The sequence below is a fragment of the Equus asinus genome, chromosome 22, assembly GCF_041296235.1.
Source record: "Equus asinus isolate D_3611 breed Donkey chromosome 22, EquAss-T2T_v2, whole genome shotgun sequence".
Lineage (NCBI taxonomy): Eukaryota > Metazoa > Chordata > Mammalia > Perissodactyla > Equidae > Equus > Equus asinus.
The window spans coordinates 14,223,600-14,242,926 of record NC_091811.1 but is presented as its reverse complement, the minus strand read 5'-3'; the positions used below and the strand labels follow the sequence as shown (position 1 = coordinate 14,242,926).

Genomic DNA, 19,327 nt, shown 5'->3' with positions numbered 1-19,327 from the left:
ACTCCTCTTCCCAGGCTTCCCTTTTTTTTATAACAGCTTTTTGAGATATAATTCATATACCGTATAATTCATGGATTTAAAGTATACAATTCACTAGCTTTTTGTGCATTCATAGAGCTGTGCATCCATAACTATTAGTTTAGGACATTTTCATTACCACAAAAAGAAACCCCGCCCCGGCAGCCATCACCCTCACTGACCTCATCGGCCAGCCTTAGGCAAACACTAGTCTACTTCCTGTCTCCAGATTTGTCTGCTCTGGGCGTTTCACATGAATGGAATCATACAGTATGTAGCCATTCGTGCCTTTCACTTAGCATGATGATTTCAAGGCTCATCCATGTTGTAGCATGTATTGGTACTTCATCTCTTTATTGCTGAATAATCTTCCATTGTGTGGATGTACCACATTTTGTTTATCCATTCCTCGATAGATGGATATTTGGGTTGTTTCTGCTTTCTGGCTATTATGAATAACGCTGCTGTGAAGGTTGTGTACAAGTTTCTGTGTGGGTCAGACTTTCCTTTCTTCAGAACCGTGAGTCACCATCAGCGTACACTCTGGTCACCTTGGTGACACACAGGTGGCATCTCAGCTCATTTACGAACCATCTATCCAATTGGGGATAATTTCATCCGTTAGAATTTCACCAGGGGCCGGCCCAGTGGCACAGTGGTTAAGTTTTCACATGTTCCGCTCCTTGGTGGCCCGGGGTTCGCCAGTTTGGATCCCGGGTGCAGACATGGCACTGCTTGGCAAGCCATGCTGTGGTAGGCATCCCACCTATAAAGTAGAGGAAGATGGGCATGGATGTCAGCTCAGGGCCAGTCTTCCTCAGCAAAAAGAGGAGGATTGGCAGTAGTTAGCTCAGGGCTAATCTTCCTAAATAAAAAAAAAAAAGAATTTCACCAAATAGGCCTCTGACCTCTTCCTCGAAGTCCAGAGCTACCTCTTATCTTCATGGAATCTGGAGCTCCGTGATTCCAAGCAGGAGCTCCCTGGAAGGACGGGTGTGAACTCGAGCATCTGGAAACTCTGAACAGGAACCTGGTGGATAGGAACTACTGGCCTCATTGTCCTGCTGTGTGGGTCATGTGATGCAGGCTTCTGTGCCTCTCCTCTAAGGCAGCCCACTGCCCCGTGGGCTGAACCACCAGCCAGGTGTGCTGGCCTTGCGAGTGTGAATCTGACTGAGCTGCAGCGTGGTCCAGCGGAGGTCAGTGAGCTCACACCTTGGGATGGGCTCTGACCTCTCCTAAAGGTAGAGCCGACCAGTCCCTCCTCCCCGCCCTCTGCCTCTCACACCTCTGCCACAGCCCCTGGCACAGCTGACACCTGTTTGTTTACCTGTCTCTCGTTTGAGGACCACGTCTCTTTTCATCTTTAACTGGTACAAAGCAGACACTGAGTGCTTACAGACTAAATGAAGGAACATACGGGTCCGGACTTCGCTTCTCCAAGCATTTATTCATTCAGATAATTAAGATGTGCAGGGTCACAGAGGAGGGAGCTGTTAACTCTAAAGGGGACGTCAGAGACGGCCTCAGAGAAAGGTTTGAGAAGAGCCTGGAAGGACGAGCCAGGGTTTGCTGGGTGGGGAGGAAGGGAACGGGCCTTCCAGCAGGAAATACTACTTGTGAAGACAAGGCGAGGTGCAGGAGCCTGAGGAAGTGGGGCCGCTTGGTGTGGGCGGCACGAGGTGAGTGAGGAGGTCAGTCAGAGCCTTCCTGTGCCAGAGTGGGGTTGGTCCTGAAGCCTCCGGGAGCCCTCTGAGTTCTGAAGCAGCAGAGTGACTCGGCGAGGTCCGTGCTTTAGAAGACAGTTCTGCAGGCGCCGGGGCGGGGTGGACTGCAGCAGGGCTTCCGGCCAGTTAGGGGCTCTGCTGCAGGCCTGGCAAGCCCGGTGAGGCCTGGCAGAGGCAGTGCCGTGGTGGGGGAAGACAGTGATGTTCCCATGTGAGGACCCACCGGGCTGGCTTCACACTCCTGCATCCATACTCCCAGACTCCCCGCCCTGCTTCCACAGGATTAATTGCTGCGTGTCCTTGGGAGGGTCAGTTTACCTCTCTGGGCCTCAATATTCTTGCCTCTAAGATGAGAGTATTCCAACATATTTTCTCCACTGCTTGCAACAGGAAGTTCCAAATCAGTCATTGGCCCTGGACATGCTCTGGCTATGGGAGTAACCAGTGCCTTTCCCTGGGCCTGAGCCCCTGTTGGACAATGGAGAGAGTGGGCAAAGGGCAGTGCTGATGAGCTGGAGTCCCACATCCCTGCCAGATACAAAGTCTCCAAAACTTGAAGGGACGGGAATCCTGGTGGGGCTGCCAGTCTGGGCCTGGGGAGGAAGATGATGCCCACTGTCCCTCAGAGACCCTCACCTCCAGCCTGGGGGTGGGCAAAGCATGGTTTGAGGTCATGCTGACTAGGGCCTGGACCTCAGAGGAGACAGGTAGTCGTCTTCCTGCACACACACACATCCCCCACCACCCCGCCCGGCATTTCCTGCAGCGTCTCAGGCTCCCAGTGCTATGGCAGCAAGACCAGGAGGGGGAGAAGGGAGGCCCCGGCCTGGCTCCTTCCTTTCTCTGCCCAAACCCCCTGTGGCCTCTGGCCTCTGGCCTCCTGGATGGACACAGCAGACTTCTCTGGTGGCATGCCCTCCCTCCGCAGTTTGCTGTGGATCTGAGCACTCTGTCCTGGAAGGCTCCCAGGGAGGGGCAGAGACGAGGCCATTCGGAGGAGACAACTGAGTCTTGTAAACGGGACTTTAGGAATTTCCCCAGAAGTAGCACAATGTCCCCATTCTTTCCTTCCAAGAAGCCTTAACCCGCCCCCCACCTACCCAGCCCACATTCTCTCTCCCACTCATCCCAGCCCCCTACTCCTATTCTCGGGAGTGATGGCTGCTTCCCAAGGTCCCACATTCCGACGCTGACCAGGCCACCGTGCCCAGGAAGTGCCAAGTTGCCGAGGGACAGGCCCTCTTATGTCTTTTGTGGATCCAGCTGTGGGGTAGCGTTTCCCCCACGCTGGGGACTTGTGCCCACCTCACCAGCCACCTCTCAGATCTTTGGCATTCCTGCAGAGCAGTTCTCTCCCCACCTCCCATCTTCTCTCCCTTCACCATCCCTCCCTCCAGATCTCTTGCAAAAGACTTTGGGCGACTTTCTTTCATCTGGCGCTCCAGGCTGGGTGTCCCTTCCTCCTCTGCTTTCCTTAAGGGCAGCTCCGATTTTGATATCTCGTGGGCCTCTCAGGGAGGGCAGGGCAGGGCAGGGCCTGTTTGTATAGAGTAATTGAGGCCCCACCTGCCGCAACCTGGAGATTAAGCTCTGGGGGAGGGGCAGGGGAAAAGAGCTGAGATGGGGTAATCTGAAACTCTTTGTCAGGATACATTGGGACAATATCCCCAAGCTCCCTGTCCACTCTCACACTCCCAGCCCTTCCACCCACTCAGAGTACTGGTTCTCCTTCTGAAGGGCGCTCTCTTGCTTCAGGCTCCAAGCTCAGTCTGGTGCCCCGTTAGCACCACAGCCAAGGAGGAGAAAGAAGACTGTCCTCTGCTCTTCCTTCCCAGAGCTGCCCTGAAGCACCAGCACCTGGGTGCTTATCCCAGGAAGCGCCTGGCAGGGTGAGGCTTGGAGTTGAGAGAGCAGTCGAGGCCTTCTGGATGGGCCCAGACCGCCTGCAGCACTCCCAGCTGCTTCCCCACCAGGGGAGCCGGAGCTGAAGACCCTGGCTAGATAAGGTTTCAGCAGCAGACAGCTGTGGAACTTCCTCTTTTTAGGGTAGGGGAGGGAAGGGGAGCAGGGCTTTAGCTGGAACCCCAGCTTGGCGCCTGCTGCCACTTCCCTCTGTCATCTCTGCTGCTGTCATGGCCTTTACTCCCCCTTGCCTGGGGGATGCAAACCAGCCCCCTTCCTGCATGGAAAGAGCCAGGAGTGTGTGTGTGTCTCTGCGTTTGCATATGCGTGGCCAGAAAAACAGAGCTAGGCCTCAGGGCCAGGCGATGGGGATGAGGCTCGGGGATGAGGCTCGGAAGCCGCGGGGTACCGGGGATGGGAATGGGACTGAAGTGGACTGTAGCCTTCAACAGTGAGAGCAACGCTTCAGGCCAGGTCTGCGGTGGCCTGTGCATCTGTCTCTGCACCCGGCCTCCTTAAGCCGCAGGACCACAGGACCACAGGGGCCGGTTTGGGGTGCTCCACTCACCGGCTTACTTCTCTGCCCCATACAGTTCCGGGGCCGTGTCAACCTGCATGTGTTTGAAGACTGGTGTGGCAGCTCCATCCAGCAGCTCAGGAGGAACCTCCACTTCCCACTGTACCCCCATGTGAGTGCCTGCAGGGCCCGCTTCTCCTTCCTCCCTCCGCACCATCTCCACTCCTCTCTCTGCCTCACTCCTGTCTCCCCCTATCTTCTGTCGTCCTCCCCTTTCCTTGCTTTTTTCCTGGTTCAGTTTCTTTCCTTTATCTCTTGGATCCTCTTTTCCTCTGCCTACAATATCTCCCTTGTTCCCTTCCCAGGGATTCTTTGATTTCTCTGCTGTCCTCCGCATCATTTCAGCTTTAGGCTCTCATTGTGGCTCATAATATAGTTTACCCAGGGCCACCACATACAGTTGTGCTGGGTGTGCATTGTACAAGGTCACCTGGACAGAGAAGCAAGTGGGAGCGGAAATCTTGCATATACTCTACTCCCCAGGCCACACCCCGGTCCTTCCTGTCTCGCTTCCTCCTGGTCTTCCCACCAGCCCTGAGTGGATCAATTTCTTCAGTTTCCTCTTCCCTCTTCTGGGTAACAGTTTCCCTCCCCTTTCTTGGCATAGATCCGCACAACCCTGAGGAAGCTGGCCGTGGCCCCAAAATGGACCAACTACGGCCTCCGCATCTTTGGCTACCTGCACCCCTTCACTGATGGTGAGGCCAGCCCCAGAGTCCTATCCTTCTTCCTTCTCCAGAATTCCTCAGGGTACCCAGAGAACATGAGCCTGTAGCTGAGAAAAGTCGCACTAGGCCGGCTGGACCCTGTTAGTCCGTCACAGGGAGAGAGGGGAAGTTGAGTCACGATGAGGTCTCGTCCAGTGCCCCCCCAGCTGCCACTTCCCTCCCTGATTTGCAGAGTCTGGAACTAGCTCACCTCTCTCTATAGGTGTCCTCTGTCTTCGCAGTGTCTCCCAGGATGTAGAAAACCCCGCTCTGCAATGAGGGAAGCCACGGCACCAAGCCCCCGAAGAGAACTTAATCACTAAGACATGAGACAGGCCCTCAGCCCTTTCTGCTGCCCTTCTGGCTCTCATCCAGACTCTCTCCCCCGCTGCCCAGGGAAAATCCAGTTTGCCATTGCTGCAGACGACAACGCTGAATTCTGGCTGAGCCGTGACGACCAGGTCTCAGGCCTTCGGCTGCTGGCCAGTGTGGGCAAGGTAGGAGCTCAGCCCAGCTCAGCCCAGGAGCTCTCCCATCGGTCCTGGGATCCAGGCCATTGAAGAGCCACCTGCCTCCATCAGAAGACTCTCATTACCATCAGAGTCTCTGGTGTGACAGCCAGGGAGGAAGGCCTGAAAAAGACGCATCCTCCCTCTCGCCCCATCCCATTTACGAAGGGATGCGGTGAGGTGTGGGGCAGAGCCAGGAGTCAGCGTGTGGCCAGGAAAAGACCCAGGAAGACTCGTCTCTGGGCTGGGACTGGGCCACAAACATCTCTGGGGTCCTATGGTCCTCCGCAGGGTGCTGAGGGTTCGCACTGTGGGGACTGGCTGGCCGGGGCCCCTGGGAAGGGTGGAGAGTCTTCTCGCAGCTCACCACGTCCCTCCTCCTGACTCGCCCCTCTCTTTCTCTCCCATCCCTTTCCTCTCCTTCCTTCCTCTCCTCTCTTTCCTTCTCACTCTTCTCATTCCTTCCTTGTGTCTTCCCTCACCACCTCCCATCCTTCATATTTCTCTCGTCCTCCTTCCCTCTCCCCTCTCTCTGTCCCCACACCTTTAGACTGGAAAAGAGTGGACCGCCCCTGGAGAGTTCGGGAAATTTTGGAGTCAAATTTCCAAGCCAGTGAGGTGAGTGGTGAGCTTGTGAGCAGCAAAATAACCCCATTCTTCCTCAAGTGCTGAGGCCACATCAGAGTCAGAGAGCCCCGCTGTATCCCTCTCTGCTCTCCAGCCTGACTCTTTCCAGAAGTTCAGTGTGCCTGGGCACTCATGCATTCTGGTAAATGAAGTCTTTGACTTAGAAACCATCTGACCCATCCTTCCTTATTTTACAGATGAGGAAACTGAAGCTCAGAGAGGGCTGTGACTTAATGAAGGTCACACAGCTATTTAGTGGCACTCGGGACTGAAAACAACATAGGTTTCTTTTCTCCCAGTCCTTGCCCTTCCCATTTTCCCCATCCCTGGAAATGCTCACAGCTCTACAGCCTGGACACCAGCTGCTCTGCCTGTGCTGCAGAGAGTTCCTAATCGCAGTGATCCCTCTGTAGACAAGGGAAACCAAGGCCTTTCCCAGCCAGTGGTGGCTGGAGCGGCTTTAACTTGCTGGAAGGAACTCAGCCCCACTCCAGAGCGCCACCTGGTGGCCAGCACACACGCAGGCGAGACATGCGTTGTTTTGATGGCAATAGTGATGTTGATAATAAGACAGTGCAGCTTGTGCAGAGTGCTTGCTGGGTCCAGCCTCTGGTGAGCGCTTGACGTGTAACTCAGCTTAGCAATGACAACATGGACTCTGACGCAAGACTCCCTGGGTCCGAATCCCAGCCCTGCCACTTACTACCTCAGTGACTTGGGGCAAATTACCCAAGATTTCTGTGCCTCCTTGCTCTCATCTGTAAACAAGGATTAAGTGAGTTAGTATTTCTAAAGCACTGAGAACAGAGCCTAGCACGTGGTAACAGCTCTGCCAGGGTTAACTACTATTATTCTATTTGATTCTCCCCATCGTCCCGTGAAGTACGGGCCGTTCGTCTCCCTCCTTACAGAAGAGAAGACTAAGGTCGTGCTGTTAGTGAGTGGCAGAGTGGGGATTCTAGCCCGACAGTTAAGCGATAAGCTCCTGGAGTTCTGAGAGCAAGCAGACAGGGGCCGGGGGGTGATGGGTGGCAGGAGCGAGGCGGGAACTGGTGCCGCTGTGGAAGAGTGGGACTGACAGATGATCACGGGAGCCTGGGAAGACCCTCTTGTCTCTCTGCTCTCTCCTGCCAGCCTGTCAGCCTCCCAAAGGTACTACTTTGAGGTGCTGCACAAGCAGAATGACGAGGGCACCGACCACGTGGAGGTCGCGGTGAGTGCCCCGCCGTTCCTGCCTCTCCTAGCCCCGCTCCGAGCCACTCCTTTCCCCTTGTCCCTTGGACCCTTTTTGAAATCCGGCTACCTCCAAGCTTCCGCCTCCCCCTGTCTCCTCTTGCAGTGGCGACGGAATGACCCTGGAGCCAAGTTCACCCTCATTGACTCCCCTTCCCTGTCCCTCTTCACAAGTGAGTAGGCTCTGCCCCTGGCCTAGAGACGGAGGCGAGGTGGGGCTGACGTGTGGGGCTCAGTCCAGTGGGGGAATCTGGTCAGAGGAGCGTGGAGCAGTGGTGGCTAAAACTCAAGGTGCTTGGAACATGGGTATGGATGGGATCCACACAAGGAACAGAGCCTAAAGGGACCCTAAGGTCAGAGGTCCTTAACTCTCACGGGTCAGGGACCCCTTCAAGAACCTGCTGGAAGCTCTCTGAGCCCTCGCCTCAGGAAAATGCCCTTGTCCACCCACACACAATATATTTTGTGTACAATTTCCGGGAGTTCCAGAGACCACGAGGCTCATTCCACATGAAAAACCTCTGAGCGAGGCCAGTCTGTTTCACAGATAAGGTGTGGAATGGGCAGGTGGATGGAGAAGGTTGCTGGTGACAGAGCAAGAGGCCGTAGGTCAGGGCAGAAGGGGCCCGTTGTAAGCTGCTGGGTTGGTGCAGGAGGAAGAACGGAGAGTTGGAATCCATAGGTTCAGTGGGAACCAAGAAGAAAGGGGCCCATAGCAAAGTTCAGGTGGGAAACCAGTAATACGGGCTGGAGGAAAGCAGCCTCAGGTATAGAGGAGAGCTCTATCTGGGCCTGAGGACAAGTGAACGGGGAGGCCGAGAGCAAAGGCCAGCAACCAGCCCCCAGGGCTGGCTAGAAAGGGGGGGAGGTAGGTACGGTGGACTTGAAGATGAGAGTACCAGAGGGAGATGAGGAGCAGGGCTGCTGTGGATGCTGGGGCCGCCCCGCCGTGGCAGGCATTGTTGACTGTCTGTTGAGAGGCAGTATAACCTGGAAGCCGAGACTAGGCTGCCTAGGTTCAAACTCAACCTCGCCACTTATCAGTTGTGTGATCTCGGGCAAATGGCTTAGTTCTGCCAAAGTTCCTTATCTGTAAAATGGGAAGAATAATAATAGTGCATACGTCATACAGTGGTTATGAAGATTAAATGGGTTGATATTTGTAAGATGCTTAGATCAGTGCCTGGCTTGTTATTTGATAACTGCAATCTACTTGTTTGTTAAGTAAATTAAACACCTGATAGCAGTAGTGACAAATTTCCACCAGATAGCAGGAAAACATTTTGAGAAAGAGGTGTCTTTTTCCAATTCACACAAAATTGTGGTGTATGCCAGCCATGGGGCTGGTGGGGGTGTCAAAGGGAGATGAAACCACAAGTTATGGGGGGCAGGGCTAGAGGGAAGAGGGGCCGAGCACATCCTGTACTGTACCCAGAGGAATACGGAAGCCTTGGCTGAACCTCTTCCCAGCCCCTTGGAGAGGCAGGTTCGGGGCCGGGTTTGCTCCAGGACTCACACTGCCCTCTGTTCTTCCTCCCTGGGCCCAGATGAGACGCTCCTAAGGATGGATGAGGTGGGCCACATCCCACAGACAGCAGCCAGCCATGTAGGCTCCCCAGATGCCCTTCCCAGAGAGGAGCAGCCCCCTGCCGACATGCTGCGGCCTGACCCTCGGGACACCCTCTATCGAGGTATACTTGTCATTCAGTCTGGGGGCAGTACCCTGCTGGGTCTGTGGGTGTCGGTGGAGGAGACTCAGGAGGCCTGGCAGTTCTATCACAGTATCCCAAGTCAGAGGATCTTTTTTTTCAAATACAACATGCATACATAAATGGGCAAAGATATATACGTACAATTTTGCAATGGTACGGATCATCACAGAGCAAATATTTGTAACCGCCACCCAGGACAAGAAATAGAACTAGAATGCAGAAGTCTCTTGTGCATCCCTCAGCAATTACATATGTCTCAGTTTCTTACTGGGTCCCAACTCTTGTCATCCAGTGAGAGAAGTATGTTCCCATGAAGGTGTTCGAGTGTTAAACTCTTGGGAGCGATTACATTTTAAAAGATGACAGAGACCCCCCGCCATGACAAGGGGAAGGAAATTGAGTTATTGGCCCTGCACTTGGGTGAGGCGTTGTGGCCTCTGGGAAGTTTCTAAACCTTTGTTGGGGCTAGCCCTGTACAGCGATCCCAGAGCCATACTGTGCCTTGTACCGTGGAGTGTGTCTGAGCCCTCTGCCACCAAGGTGCTCCTTGAATGCCCCTGCCCCAGAAGAGTAGCTGCCTCGGTTTGGCAGCCAATGGACATGGACTCTGACCACGGCCGCCAAGAGTGAATACAGAAAGGTGCCTGCCCAGGGCAGGGGACTTCAGCCCTCAACCCTCAGCCAGGAGTCTTTGGGCCTCTAAGCCAGTGCCAGTTTCAGGATCCCGCCTGCACCCTCATCCCGCTTCCCTTACTGTCCTCAGTGCCTCTGATCCCCAAGTCTCATCTCCGCCACGTCCTGCCTGATTGTGCCTACAAACCCAGCTACTTGGTGGATGGGCTCCCCCTGCAGCGCTACCAGGGACTCCGCTTTGTAAGTCCGGGGCCTGGGCACTGGGGGGCAGGAGGGAGAGAGGGCTTACTGCCTGTGGCTGGGATGGGATGTGAGAAGGCTGAGTGCCCCCTGTCGTGCCCCATGCCAGCAGACAGGATGGCTCCCAGGTCCCTTGCGAACTTGCATTCCAAGTTGCCTCTGACCCAGAGGGACTGCCTTGCAAAGCCTGAGAATGGGTGCTCTCCCTTATGAAGCCCCGCACACCAACTCTGCCACAGTGATGATGCAAGGTGGGCTAGCCTCAGGCTTCCTACAGTCTCTGCTCTGCGGGCTATACAATCCTGTCCTGCCTGGGTCAGTCCCACCAGCCAGTCCGCCAGCAGTATTTATTCAACTTACAGACAAGGCACTGGGGAGAGATCAACGATGGAGGGGAGGATGGCTTTAGGGAACCTATAGCCCCTGTGGAAGGTGGAGAGGCCAATGAGAACTATATATCCAGATATAGAGATGATTACAAAAGCGTGCTGGAGGCAGGAAGAGGGCTGCCAGGAGTCACGTGCCAGGTCTGAGAAACGGTGAGGTATAACTAGGAAGGTTTTTGGTAGTGATGACCCTGAGCTGTGTTTAAGGAGGGCAAAAAGCAGTGTAGTAAATAACAAGAGGGGGCTTGTTCCACGGCTGTGGGAGGTTATAGGTAAAGGTTTAGAGGTTATAGGAGAGGATAAAGTGGCAGAAGGAGGAGGGCATGGTCTAGACTGCAGCTAGGGCAAATGAGCTGGGACAGGAGATGAGAGACATGTGGACTAGGGAGCCTGATGCAAGGGTTACGTTTGTTCCAGAGAGCCCAGGAGAGGAGGCATAAAAAATGGAATGCATCCCGGTCTGCATTACCAAATGTTTCATTCAGAGCTCAAAGCAGCCCTTCTATCCTTGCCAGGGACAGGTCCCTGGAGCCCTGTATGATCCCAGCCAGGGGCAGCTTAACCCTGGTGGGCTGATTACTCACCAAGATCCCACCCTGTACACCTGCTGCTTCTTTTTCTACCTCCAGGTTCATCTGTCCTTCGTTTACCCCAATGACTACACCCGCCTGAGCCACATGGAGACCCATAATAAATGCTTCTACCAGGAAAACACGTACTACCAGGACAGGTGAGTGACACCCAGTGGGACAAGAAGATGGCCCTGCAGAAGGGCTCTGCAGGAGCCAGGAGAGCTGTCAGCACGAGAGGGGCTGCAAGTGCCCTTCCTGGGCGCTTCACACACTTGCAGACACACACACTCTCTCACCCAGCCTCCTTCCTCCACTGTAGGCTGGGGCATGACTTCGGACTCCTGCTGGGACTTCCAGCAGAGCCTCACACGTCAGCCTGCAGGGCACTGGGTGCCAGTCTCCCTCTCCCTTCCTCCTGCAGGTTCAGCTTCCAGGAGTACATCAAGATTGACCAGCCTGAGAAACAGGGGCCGGAGCAGCCAGGTACAGAGTGACAGCTGAGGCTTCCAGGTCAGGCTGGGAGGGGTGACCGTGGTCTGTTTCTAGAGAAAGTTCAGACCATGCCAGCCCTGCCCCTGAGGAGCTTAAATTCCAAACCACAGAGCCCCTCCCCGAATCCAGGGAGTGGAGAGCAGTACCCCTCCCACCACTTCCATGTCAAGGCACAGGTACAACACGACGCTATTTTTAACAGCATGCTGGGGTCAGCTGGAGGAGATTTAGAGCCCTGGGGAGATTCCTTGAACTACTTGAGGGTGCTGGTGTCTCTGGAGCATCACTGGGGACGTTCTGCCATAGAGAAGCACTGTCTTCCTGTGGCCTGTCTTCTTGAGGTATTAGCACATGGCTGGGCCATTTATCTGGTCCCTATATGTGCCAGGACCTGCTAGGTGCTTATGTACTTTATATCATGCAATCTTCACAATAACCCTGTGGAAGATGGGTTGTTATTCCCTTCATGCAGACAAAGAACCTGGGTTGGTTGAGGTTGCCTAACTAGCCCAGGTCCCACTATAAGTAGGTGGCAGAGCCAGTATGCAATCCCTGTCTGAAACCCTGTGGTGTATCACACATCGGATCATTGGGTCATATAACATAGGATCATTGGGTCATATAACATAGTATCGTTGGCCGTCTTGTGTATCTTGTTGGGGAAAGGTTGAAAACCCTGATGTGAGGAATGGTTGCTGTTAACAACAGGTTTTGAGGAAGCCCTTCTAGAAGAATCCCAGTATGGAGAAGCAGCAGAGGAGACCCCTGCCTCCGATGAGCAGAATGCCAGGATGCCAGAGGGAAAACCAGTGCCTACCTCTACCCCTGGGCAGGAGGTCACGGACTACCGCTTCCGAAGCCTGCGGAAACTCCTGGCTCAGCCCCAGGAGGGTCTGCTGTCACCCTTTTCCAAGCAGAACTCCACAGCTCCCTTCCCATTGAGGACTAGTGACATCCCAGTCCAACTACCAGAGAAGAGAGAGAGAAAACCCATCCCTGAGCCCAGCCAAGATCCACCCCATTCTGACAAGTGGCTCCCTGGGCACCGGGCAGGGAACCTGCCTCAAGTCAAGCATCCCAGGCCCACTGATGACAGTCCTAGGAAGACTCTAGGGCAGTCCCAGTGGCTGAATCAAGTTGAGTCGTACATTGCGGAGCAGAGAAGGGGTGACAGGATGGAGCCTCTGGCCCCCAGGAGGGGTTGGCATGGGGAGGAGGAGGTGGTAGCAGCTGCAGACCAGGAGGGACAAGTGGAGGGAGAGGAAGATGGAGAGGAAGAGGAAGAGGAAGAGGATGTGAATGAGGGTTTCGAATATGTGCCCATGTTTGACCCAGTGGTAAACTGGGACCAGACCTTCAGTGCCCGGAACCTCGACTTCCAAGCCCTGCGGACGGACTGGATTGATCTGAACTGCAACACATCTGGCAACCTGCTGCTCCCAGAGCAGGAGGCTCTCGAGGTCACGCGGGTCTTCCTGAAGAAGCTCAACCAGAGGAGCCGGGGGTAAGGTAAAGGGCTCTCCTGGGGCCAGGGCTGGGGCGCTTGGCAGCCAGCTGGCCCGGGGGCGGGGACCTGGGGGCTGTGGCAGGTTTGCCTGCTGCACGCTCCTGGGAAGCACAAGAGCCTGCGGCCCTGCCCCTGGAGGTGACTTGAATGGTCAGGTTTTCGTCCCACCGTCAGGCAAGCTTCTGATGGGTGCCTGGCCCAGGACGTGTGTTGAGCTCTAGGAAGGCTTGGCAAATGCAATTCTCTCTTACAGGGAAGGAGCTAGCAAAGAGACAGAACAGGCAACACTGAGGCTGAAAAAGACAAATTAAGACCCCAGATTTGGGCTAGAAGGACTAGGGCAAAAGACATGGCTAAGTTCTTTGTTTTTTCATTGATTCATTCAACCAATCAACATTTCCTTAATTGAGATAAAATTCACACACCATTTAATTCACCATTTTAGAGTGTACAATTCAGTGGTTTTTAAGAATATTCATAATGTCGGGGCTGGCCCCGTGGCCGAGTGGTTGAGTTCGCGCGCTCCGCTGCAGGTGGCCCAGTGTTTCATTGGTTCGAATCCTGGGTGCGGACATGGCACTGCTCATCAAACCACGCTGAGGCAGCGTCCCACATGCCATAACTAGAAGGACCCACAACAAAGAATATACAACTATGTACCGGGGGGCTTTGGGGAGAAAAAGGAAAAAATAAAATCTTTAAAAAAAAATATTCATAATGTTGTGCAACTGTCATCACTATCTGATTCCAGAACATTTTCATCACTGTTAAAAGAAACCCTGTACCTGTTAGCAGTTACTTTCTGTTCCTCCTCCCGGTCCCTGGCAGCCACTACTCCACTTTCTATCTGTATAAGTTTACCTATTCCAGACATTTCATATAAATGGGCTTACATCATGTGTGGTCTTTTGTGTCTGGCTTCTTTCACTCAGCCAAGAGTCTTCAAGGCTTATCCATGCTGTAGAAAGTATCAGGCACTTCATTCCTTTGTATTGCTGCATAATATTCCATTCCAGGGATAGACCACATGCTGTGTACTCATTCATCAGTTGATTGACATTTGGGTTATTTCTACGTTTTGGCTATTATGAATACAATGCTGCTATGAACATTCTTATACAAGTTTTTGTGTGAACGTGTTTTCAGCTCTTTTGTTTATATACCTAGGAGTAGAATGTCTGGGTCGTATGGTAGCTGTTTAACATTTTGAGGAACTGCCAATCTCGTTTCCAAATTGGCTGCACTATTTTATGTTTCCATCAGCAGTATATGAAGCTTCCAGTTTTTCTACATCCTCATCAATACTTATTTTCCTTTTTTTTTGCAAGGAAGATTGTCCTTGTACCATCCTTTTTTCTTGTGAGGAAGATTGTCCTGGTACCAAGGTACCATTGTACCTTGTAACGTCTGTACCAATCTTCCTCTATTTTATGTGGGATGCCACCACAGCATGGCTTGATAAGCAATGCTAGGTCCGTGCCTAGGATCCGAACCCATGAACCCTGGGCCGCCAAAGCAGAGCGTACAAACTTAACCACTATACCACTGGGCCTGCTCCATTATTTTCCTTTTTTTAAAACAAAATAAAAACATTCCTCCTAATGGGTGTGAAATGGTTATCATATTGTAGTTCTGATTTGCGTTTCACTGGTGACTATGATGTTGAACCAACCAGTAAACGTTTATCTAATAATCCATGAACAGAGCATTTTATTAATGAGGGTCAATTTTTTTCTTTTTTTTTATTGCAGTAACATTGGTTTATAACATTATATAAATTTCAGGTGAACATCATTACATTTCAATTTCTGTGTAGATTACGTCATGTTCACCACCCAAAGACTAATTACAATCCATCACCACACATATGTGCCCAATCACCCCTCTCGCCCCCTTCCCTCCCCACTAAGGGTCAATTTCTGAAGGGACCTCTCATTGTGACCCATTTTATTCAGCTTATATACTTAGGATCTTAGAGCTATAACAGACTAGAGATCATCTCAGCTCAACAGGTATGTTTTTAAGATGGAGGCAGTGAACGCTAGTGAGGTTAAGCATCTTAGCCAATGGCAAAGCTGGGACAAACACCAGGGTCTCCTGACAACTGGCCTTGCAAGCTCTACCCCACCAAGCTACCCCCACAGTGTGGGAAAGAATTTCTCAGGCCCCACCCTCTCTCCCGTAGGAGGTATCAGCTACAGCGCATTGTGAACGTGGAGAAGCGTCAGGACCAGCTACGTGGGGGTCGCTACCTCCTGGAGCTTGAGCTGCTGGACCAAGGCCAGCGCCTGGTGAGGCTCTCTGAGTACGTGTCTACGCGAGGCTGGCAGGGCATCGATCCAGCAGGCGGGGAAGAGCCCGAGGCCCGGAACCTGCAGGGCCTGGTTTGGAGTCCACACAACCACCGGAGACAAGTCCTGAATGTCCAGACCCCAGAGCCTAAGCTGTGCTGGCCCCAGGGCTTCTCCTGGAATCACCGAGCTATGGTCCACTTCATCGTGCCGGGTGAGCCTCCAGCCGAGCCTGGGCACCGTCGGTGGAGCAGGGATCCAAATAACGATCATGAGCACCCAGTTCGCTGCTCACTGATTTGATCTCATGAGAACCTGTGAGAGAGGCCACTTTACAGTTGAGGAAACTGAGGCTCACAAAAGCAAAGTGACTTGTCTAAGTTTACATGGCTAGTAAGAGTTGGAGTTGGGAATAGACACTGACAACGAGGCCAGTCGCGCTTTCGTACCAGGTTTCAGGGTTGGGTGTGACAATCAGCTAGGGCTGATGTCCTGAGATTTACAACTGGCCTGGGGAAATAAGACAGGGAGGTACTTAATAGAGGGGGTTAGCTGGTTTCTATAATGAGAACAGGGACCTGTAGCAGACAGGAGTGTGACAATGGGGCTGGACAGGAAATGAAGGGTGATAATCAGATGGACACAGGGTCTGAGAGTTCCAGCAAGGTGGGGTTACTATGATTGAATGATGACGAGTGCCAGTCCAAGGCCTTCCCGTGGGCCCCTGCCTGGGAGGCTGTGCAGGAGCAGGTTGTAGAGGCCCTTTTTCTCTGCCTTCCGTCTCCGTCCTGCATTGCTCGAAGCAGAGGTCTGATGGGACTCCTGACTTGTGCAGGAACCATGAATGGAGATGCTCTTCTTTGTGTTACCGCTCCTTCTCTCTCCCTCCCTGCCCCCTGGGGTAGTAAAGAACCAGGCACGCTGGGTGCAGCAATTCATCAGAGACATGGAAAAGCTGTTCCAGGTCACCAGCGACCCACACTTCAACATCATCATCACTGACTATAACAGTGAGGACATGGACATCGAGATGGCCCTGAAGAGGTCCAAGCTGCGGAGGTGAGGAGGCCCCTGCCCAGGTTGCCTCCTGGGCCATCTCATTCCTAAAGTCCCAGGACTGCTGGGTCCGGGCCGAGCCAGAAGTCCCACCTAGCTTTCCTGATTCCCAGTTTCTGGCTTTTTCCAGAAGACTTGCCTGCCATAATCCCATCCCAGGAGCACACATCATCTCTATTCTATGCCTACTGACTTCCTCCAGGGGACCACGACAGCCAAGTCCTAATAATTAACGCCCCTCGTCTCTCCTCACCCTGCAGCTACCAGTACATGAAGCTCAGTGGAAACTTCGAGCGCTCAGCTGGACTCCAGGCTGGCATAGACCTGGTGAAGGTAGACGGCCTGGGAGGGGCTTGGTGGACATGGTTAAGAGGGAGAGAGCCACTTGGGATGTGTAAGGTGGTCCGCTTCTCAGGGAGGAAGGCATGAGGACATGGGGGTCCGACTCTGCTGTGCAGCAGGGTGGGTGCCATGGTGGGACTGAACAGATGACAGTGGGGCATTTGTCCAGGGTCCTTGGGGTCCATAAGCAGGGGGAGGAGGAGTCAGAATTCACTTTCTGATCATAAGAACTGTGCTCTGAGGCCCAGTCCTGTGGAAATCTGCCCAGCGTTTGTTTTGTGGAAGTTTGTCAGTCATCCACATGCGAAAGAGCCTGAACATTGTCCTAGAGAGTACCCTGGCCTCCTAGGCCTGGTCTGTAAGGGTCTGCTGACTCTTACATCTGTCCCCAGGACCCGCACAGCATCGTCTTCCTTTGTGACCTCCATATCCACTTCCCAGCTGGAGTTGTCGATACCATCCGGAAGCACTGCGTGGAGGGCAAGATGGCCTTTGCCCCCATGGTGATGAGGCTGCATTGCGGGGCCACCCCCCAGTGGCCTGAGGGTGAGTGCTGCCCTGGGCTAGGGAGGGTAGAAACCCGAGAGCTAGAAACAGCCATGTCTACGATGGCTGCACCCCGTCCCCCACTGCCTTCCTGCTTCTCTGCTCACCTGGGCCGCCCACCAGGGAGGTGCTCTGAGGGCTGTGCTGACAGCAGAACAGCAGCAGTGAACACCCCCCGCCCCACCTTCCCCGTCGTTCATTCACGTAACGTTCACTGTGTGCCAGACTGCCCTGTGAGGATACAGAGATGGAAAGGGGTCCCCTGCCTCTGGAGAGGGAACGGACAAACCTTCAGTGCTGCTGTTGTCAGGTCTGACTGTAGGGCTGTCATCAGCCTTGGTCACTCCCTGTAGGACTGTTGCTTTCTCTGGACCCCGACCCTTAGCTCAGGGGGCTCCCCTCAGAACAAGCAAGGGAGGAGTTCAGCTGAGAGAATTTCGGCCTCGGCCACCCCAGGCTCTGTCTTCCAGAAAAGGCTCTAGGAGGCAGCCTGAAGTCTTCTCCATTCCTTCCTCCTGGTCCTGGCTCATCTCATCTGGAGCTTCTTGTCTGTCCACAGGCTACTGGGAGGTGAATGGATTTGGACTGCTTGGCATCTACAAGTCAGACCTGGACAGGATTGGGGGCATGAACACCAGGGAGTTCCGAGACCGCTGGGGCGGGGAAGACTGGGAGCTGCTGGACAGGTGACTGGAGCGTTCCATCCCTAAGGTGCTCTGGGGAGAGGACAGGCTAGATCAGGTCAGGCACAGCCACCCAGGGCTGCAGATGCCCCATCTGCAGGTAAGGAGTCCTGGGCTCAGGAAGCTCGGCCCTTACTGGAGTCAGATTCCTTCCCTCCCTGAGACTCAGTGTCTGTATCTGTTAGTGGGGGTGATACTGCCTCCTGTGTCCTGGGGCTGGAGTGGAAATTCAAGTGCTTGGTAAACTGTGAGGGGACAAGCAGACACTGTGGAGCTGTACCAGTGTAAACGATGATGACGTGCCGCAAGCCAGGCGCTGTGGGAGCAGCAACGGCATCCTGGCCTCCACGTTCCCCAGGGGAGGCGGCTGCCATGGTGGGAATGGATAAGAGAGGCAGGCAGAGGGTCGGGAAAGATTGGGGGGCCATCAAAAGAGGCAGTGTGGACCAATAAAGGACAGCCAGACATCTAGGAGGTTTGGGGCCCTGGAAGCCCAGGGAGGAGGAAATGGTCAGTGGCGAGAAAAGCCTCCGAGAAGGAGGAGGAGCGCGGGACCAGCCGTGGGCTTGGCAAGGGCACGGGAGGAAGCCGAGCCCACTGGGTTATGGACGTGGGTGGCGAGGAAGTGGAGGCTATGTTACTACAAGATTCCTCTTTCAAGAATGTGCTGCCAAGAGAAAGGGAGGGAAAGAGGATGATTCCTTGAGATCTGAGCTGAAGGGGCAGGGGCAAGGTGGGGGAATCCAAGAAGGGGAATAATTGCTGGAACAGTGTCCAGAGGAGGTGGAACCAGGCAAGGTTGGGAGCCCTGGGGGAGTAGGGACCTTGACAAGGAAGAGATGTGGTCACCGGGTGCCCGGACATGGTGGGTGAGTTACAGCCACTGCCTCGTTCATTCCTCCTGAACCTCTGGGAGGTAGGCATGAATGTTTCCGTGTTGCAGACGAGGAAACTGAGTCTGGAAGAGACGTTAATAACCTGCCCCATATCTCACAGCTGGTGAGTCTCAGAGGCTCAAAAACAGATCTGTTTCTGTTTTTTCCCTAGAGGGAAGAAAGATGATAATACTAAGAGAATTTAAGGCGCAAAGGAGGGAGGCTAAGGGAGCTTATCTTAGATACCCGGCTCTCATGAAGCTAGATAAAAGTAGATCCCACATGGACACGAGGCTGGACTAGGGGTTCCCTTCCCCTTTCACCTTCATTCCGGGCTGGGAAGATGCAGACCTCCAGTATAGCTCTTAACCCTCCTGCCTCCTCTGAGGCCCGAGGAGAAAGAAACTGCTCCAAATTCTAGTCACTTCCACCCTGCCGGAGGCACAGGCCTCTCTGTGAGAGAGGCTCCCAACCCGCTGTGCATGTAGAAAAGGGACAGGGGCAGGCCTGGGGACGAGGTCTGCTCTCGCCCTCTGCCTCCCTCAAGCGCTGTGAAGTGTCCTCTGAGGCTGGACTTGTTGGCGCTCAGTGTGTGCCAGGACCCGCACCGAGCACTTCCAGTACTGACCTCCAGTCTCTCCCGCCACCCTCCACATATAGATAGTGTTAGTGTCCCCTTTGTAGAGACAGCA

General features: G+C 53.8%; 1 protein-coding gene across 1 annotated transcript in view; it reads left to right on the top strand.

Annotated features, from left to right (window-relative positions):
- The window catches only part of B4GALNT3 (beta-1,4-N-acetyl-galactosaminyltransferase 3), a 93,147-nt gene that overhangs the window by 71,101 nt on the left and 2,719 nt on the right, over window positions 1-19,327 (top strand). Inside the window, exons 4-19 of the mRNA XM_014841808.3 lie at window positions 4,241-4,336; window positions 4,832-4,922; window positions 5,328-5,428; window positions 5,991-6,058; window positions 7,202-7,280; window positions 7,407-7,473; window positions 8,848-8,991; window positions 9,776-9,885; window positions 10,901-11,001; window positions 11,265-11,326; window positions 12,044-12,839; window positions 15,028-15,347; window positions 16,039-16,192; window positions 16,450-16,522; window positions 16,924-17,077; window positions 17,637-17,763. Of these exons, the coding sequence (XP_014697294.2) occupies window positions 4,241-4,336; window positions 4,832-4,922; window positions 5,328-5,428; window positions 5,991-6,058; window positions 7,202-7,280; window positions 7,407-7,473; window positions 8,848-8,991; window positions 9,776-9,885; window positions 10,901-11,001; window positions 11,265-11,326; window positions 12,044-12,839; window positions 15,028-15,347; window positions 16,039-16,192; window positions 16,450-16,522; window positions 16,924-17,077; window positions 17,637-17,763 (2,543 nt within the window). The remainder of the gene's footprint in view (window positions 1-4,240; window positions 4,337-4,831; window positions 4,923-5,327; window positions 5,429-5,990; window positions 6,059-7,201; window positions 7,281-7,406; window positions 7,474-8,847; window positions 8,992-9,775; window positions 9,886-10,900; window positions 11,002-11,264; window positions 11,327-12,043; window positions 12,840-15,027; window positions 15,348-16,038; window positions 16,193-16,449; window positions 16,523-16,923; window positions 17,078-17,636; window positions 17,764-19,327) is intronic.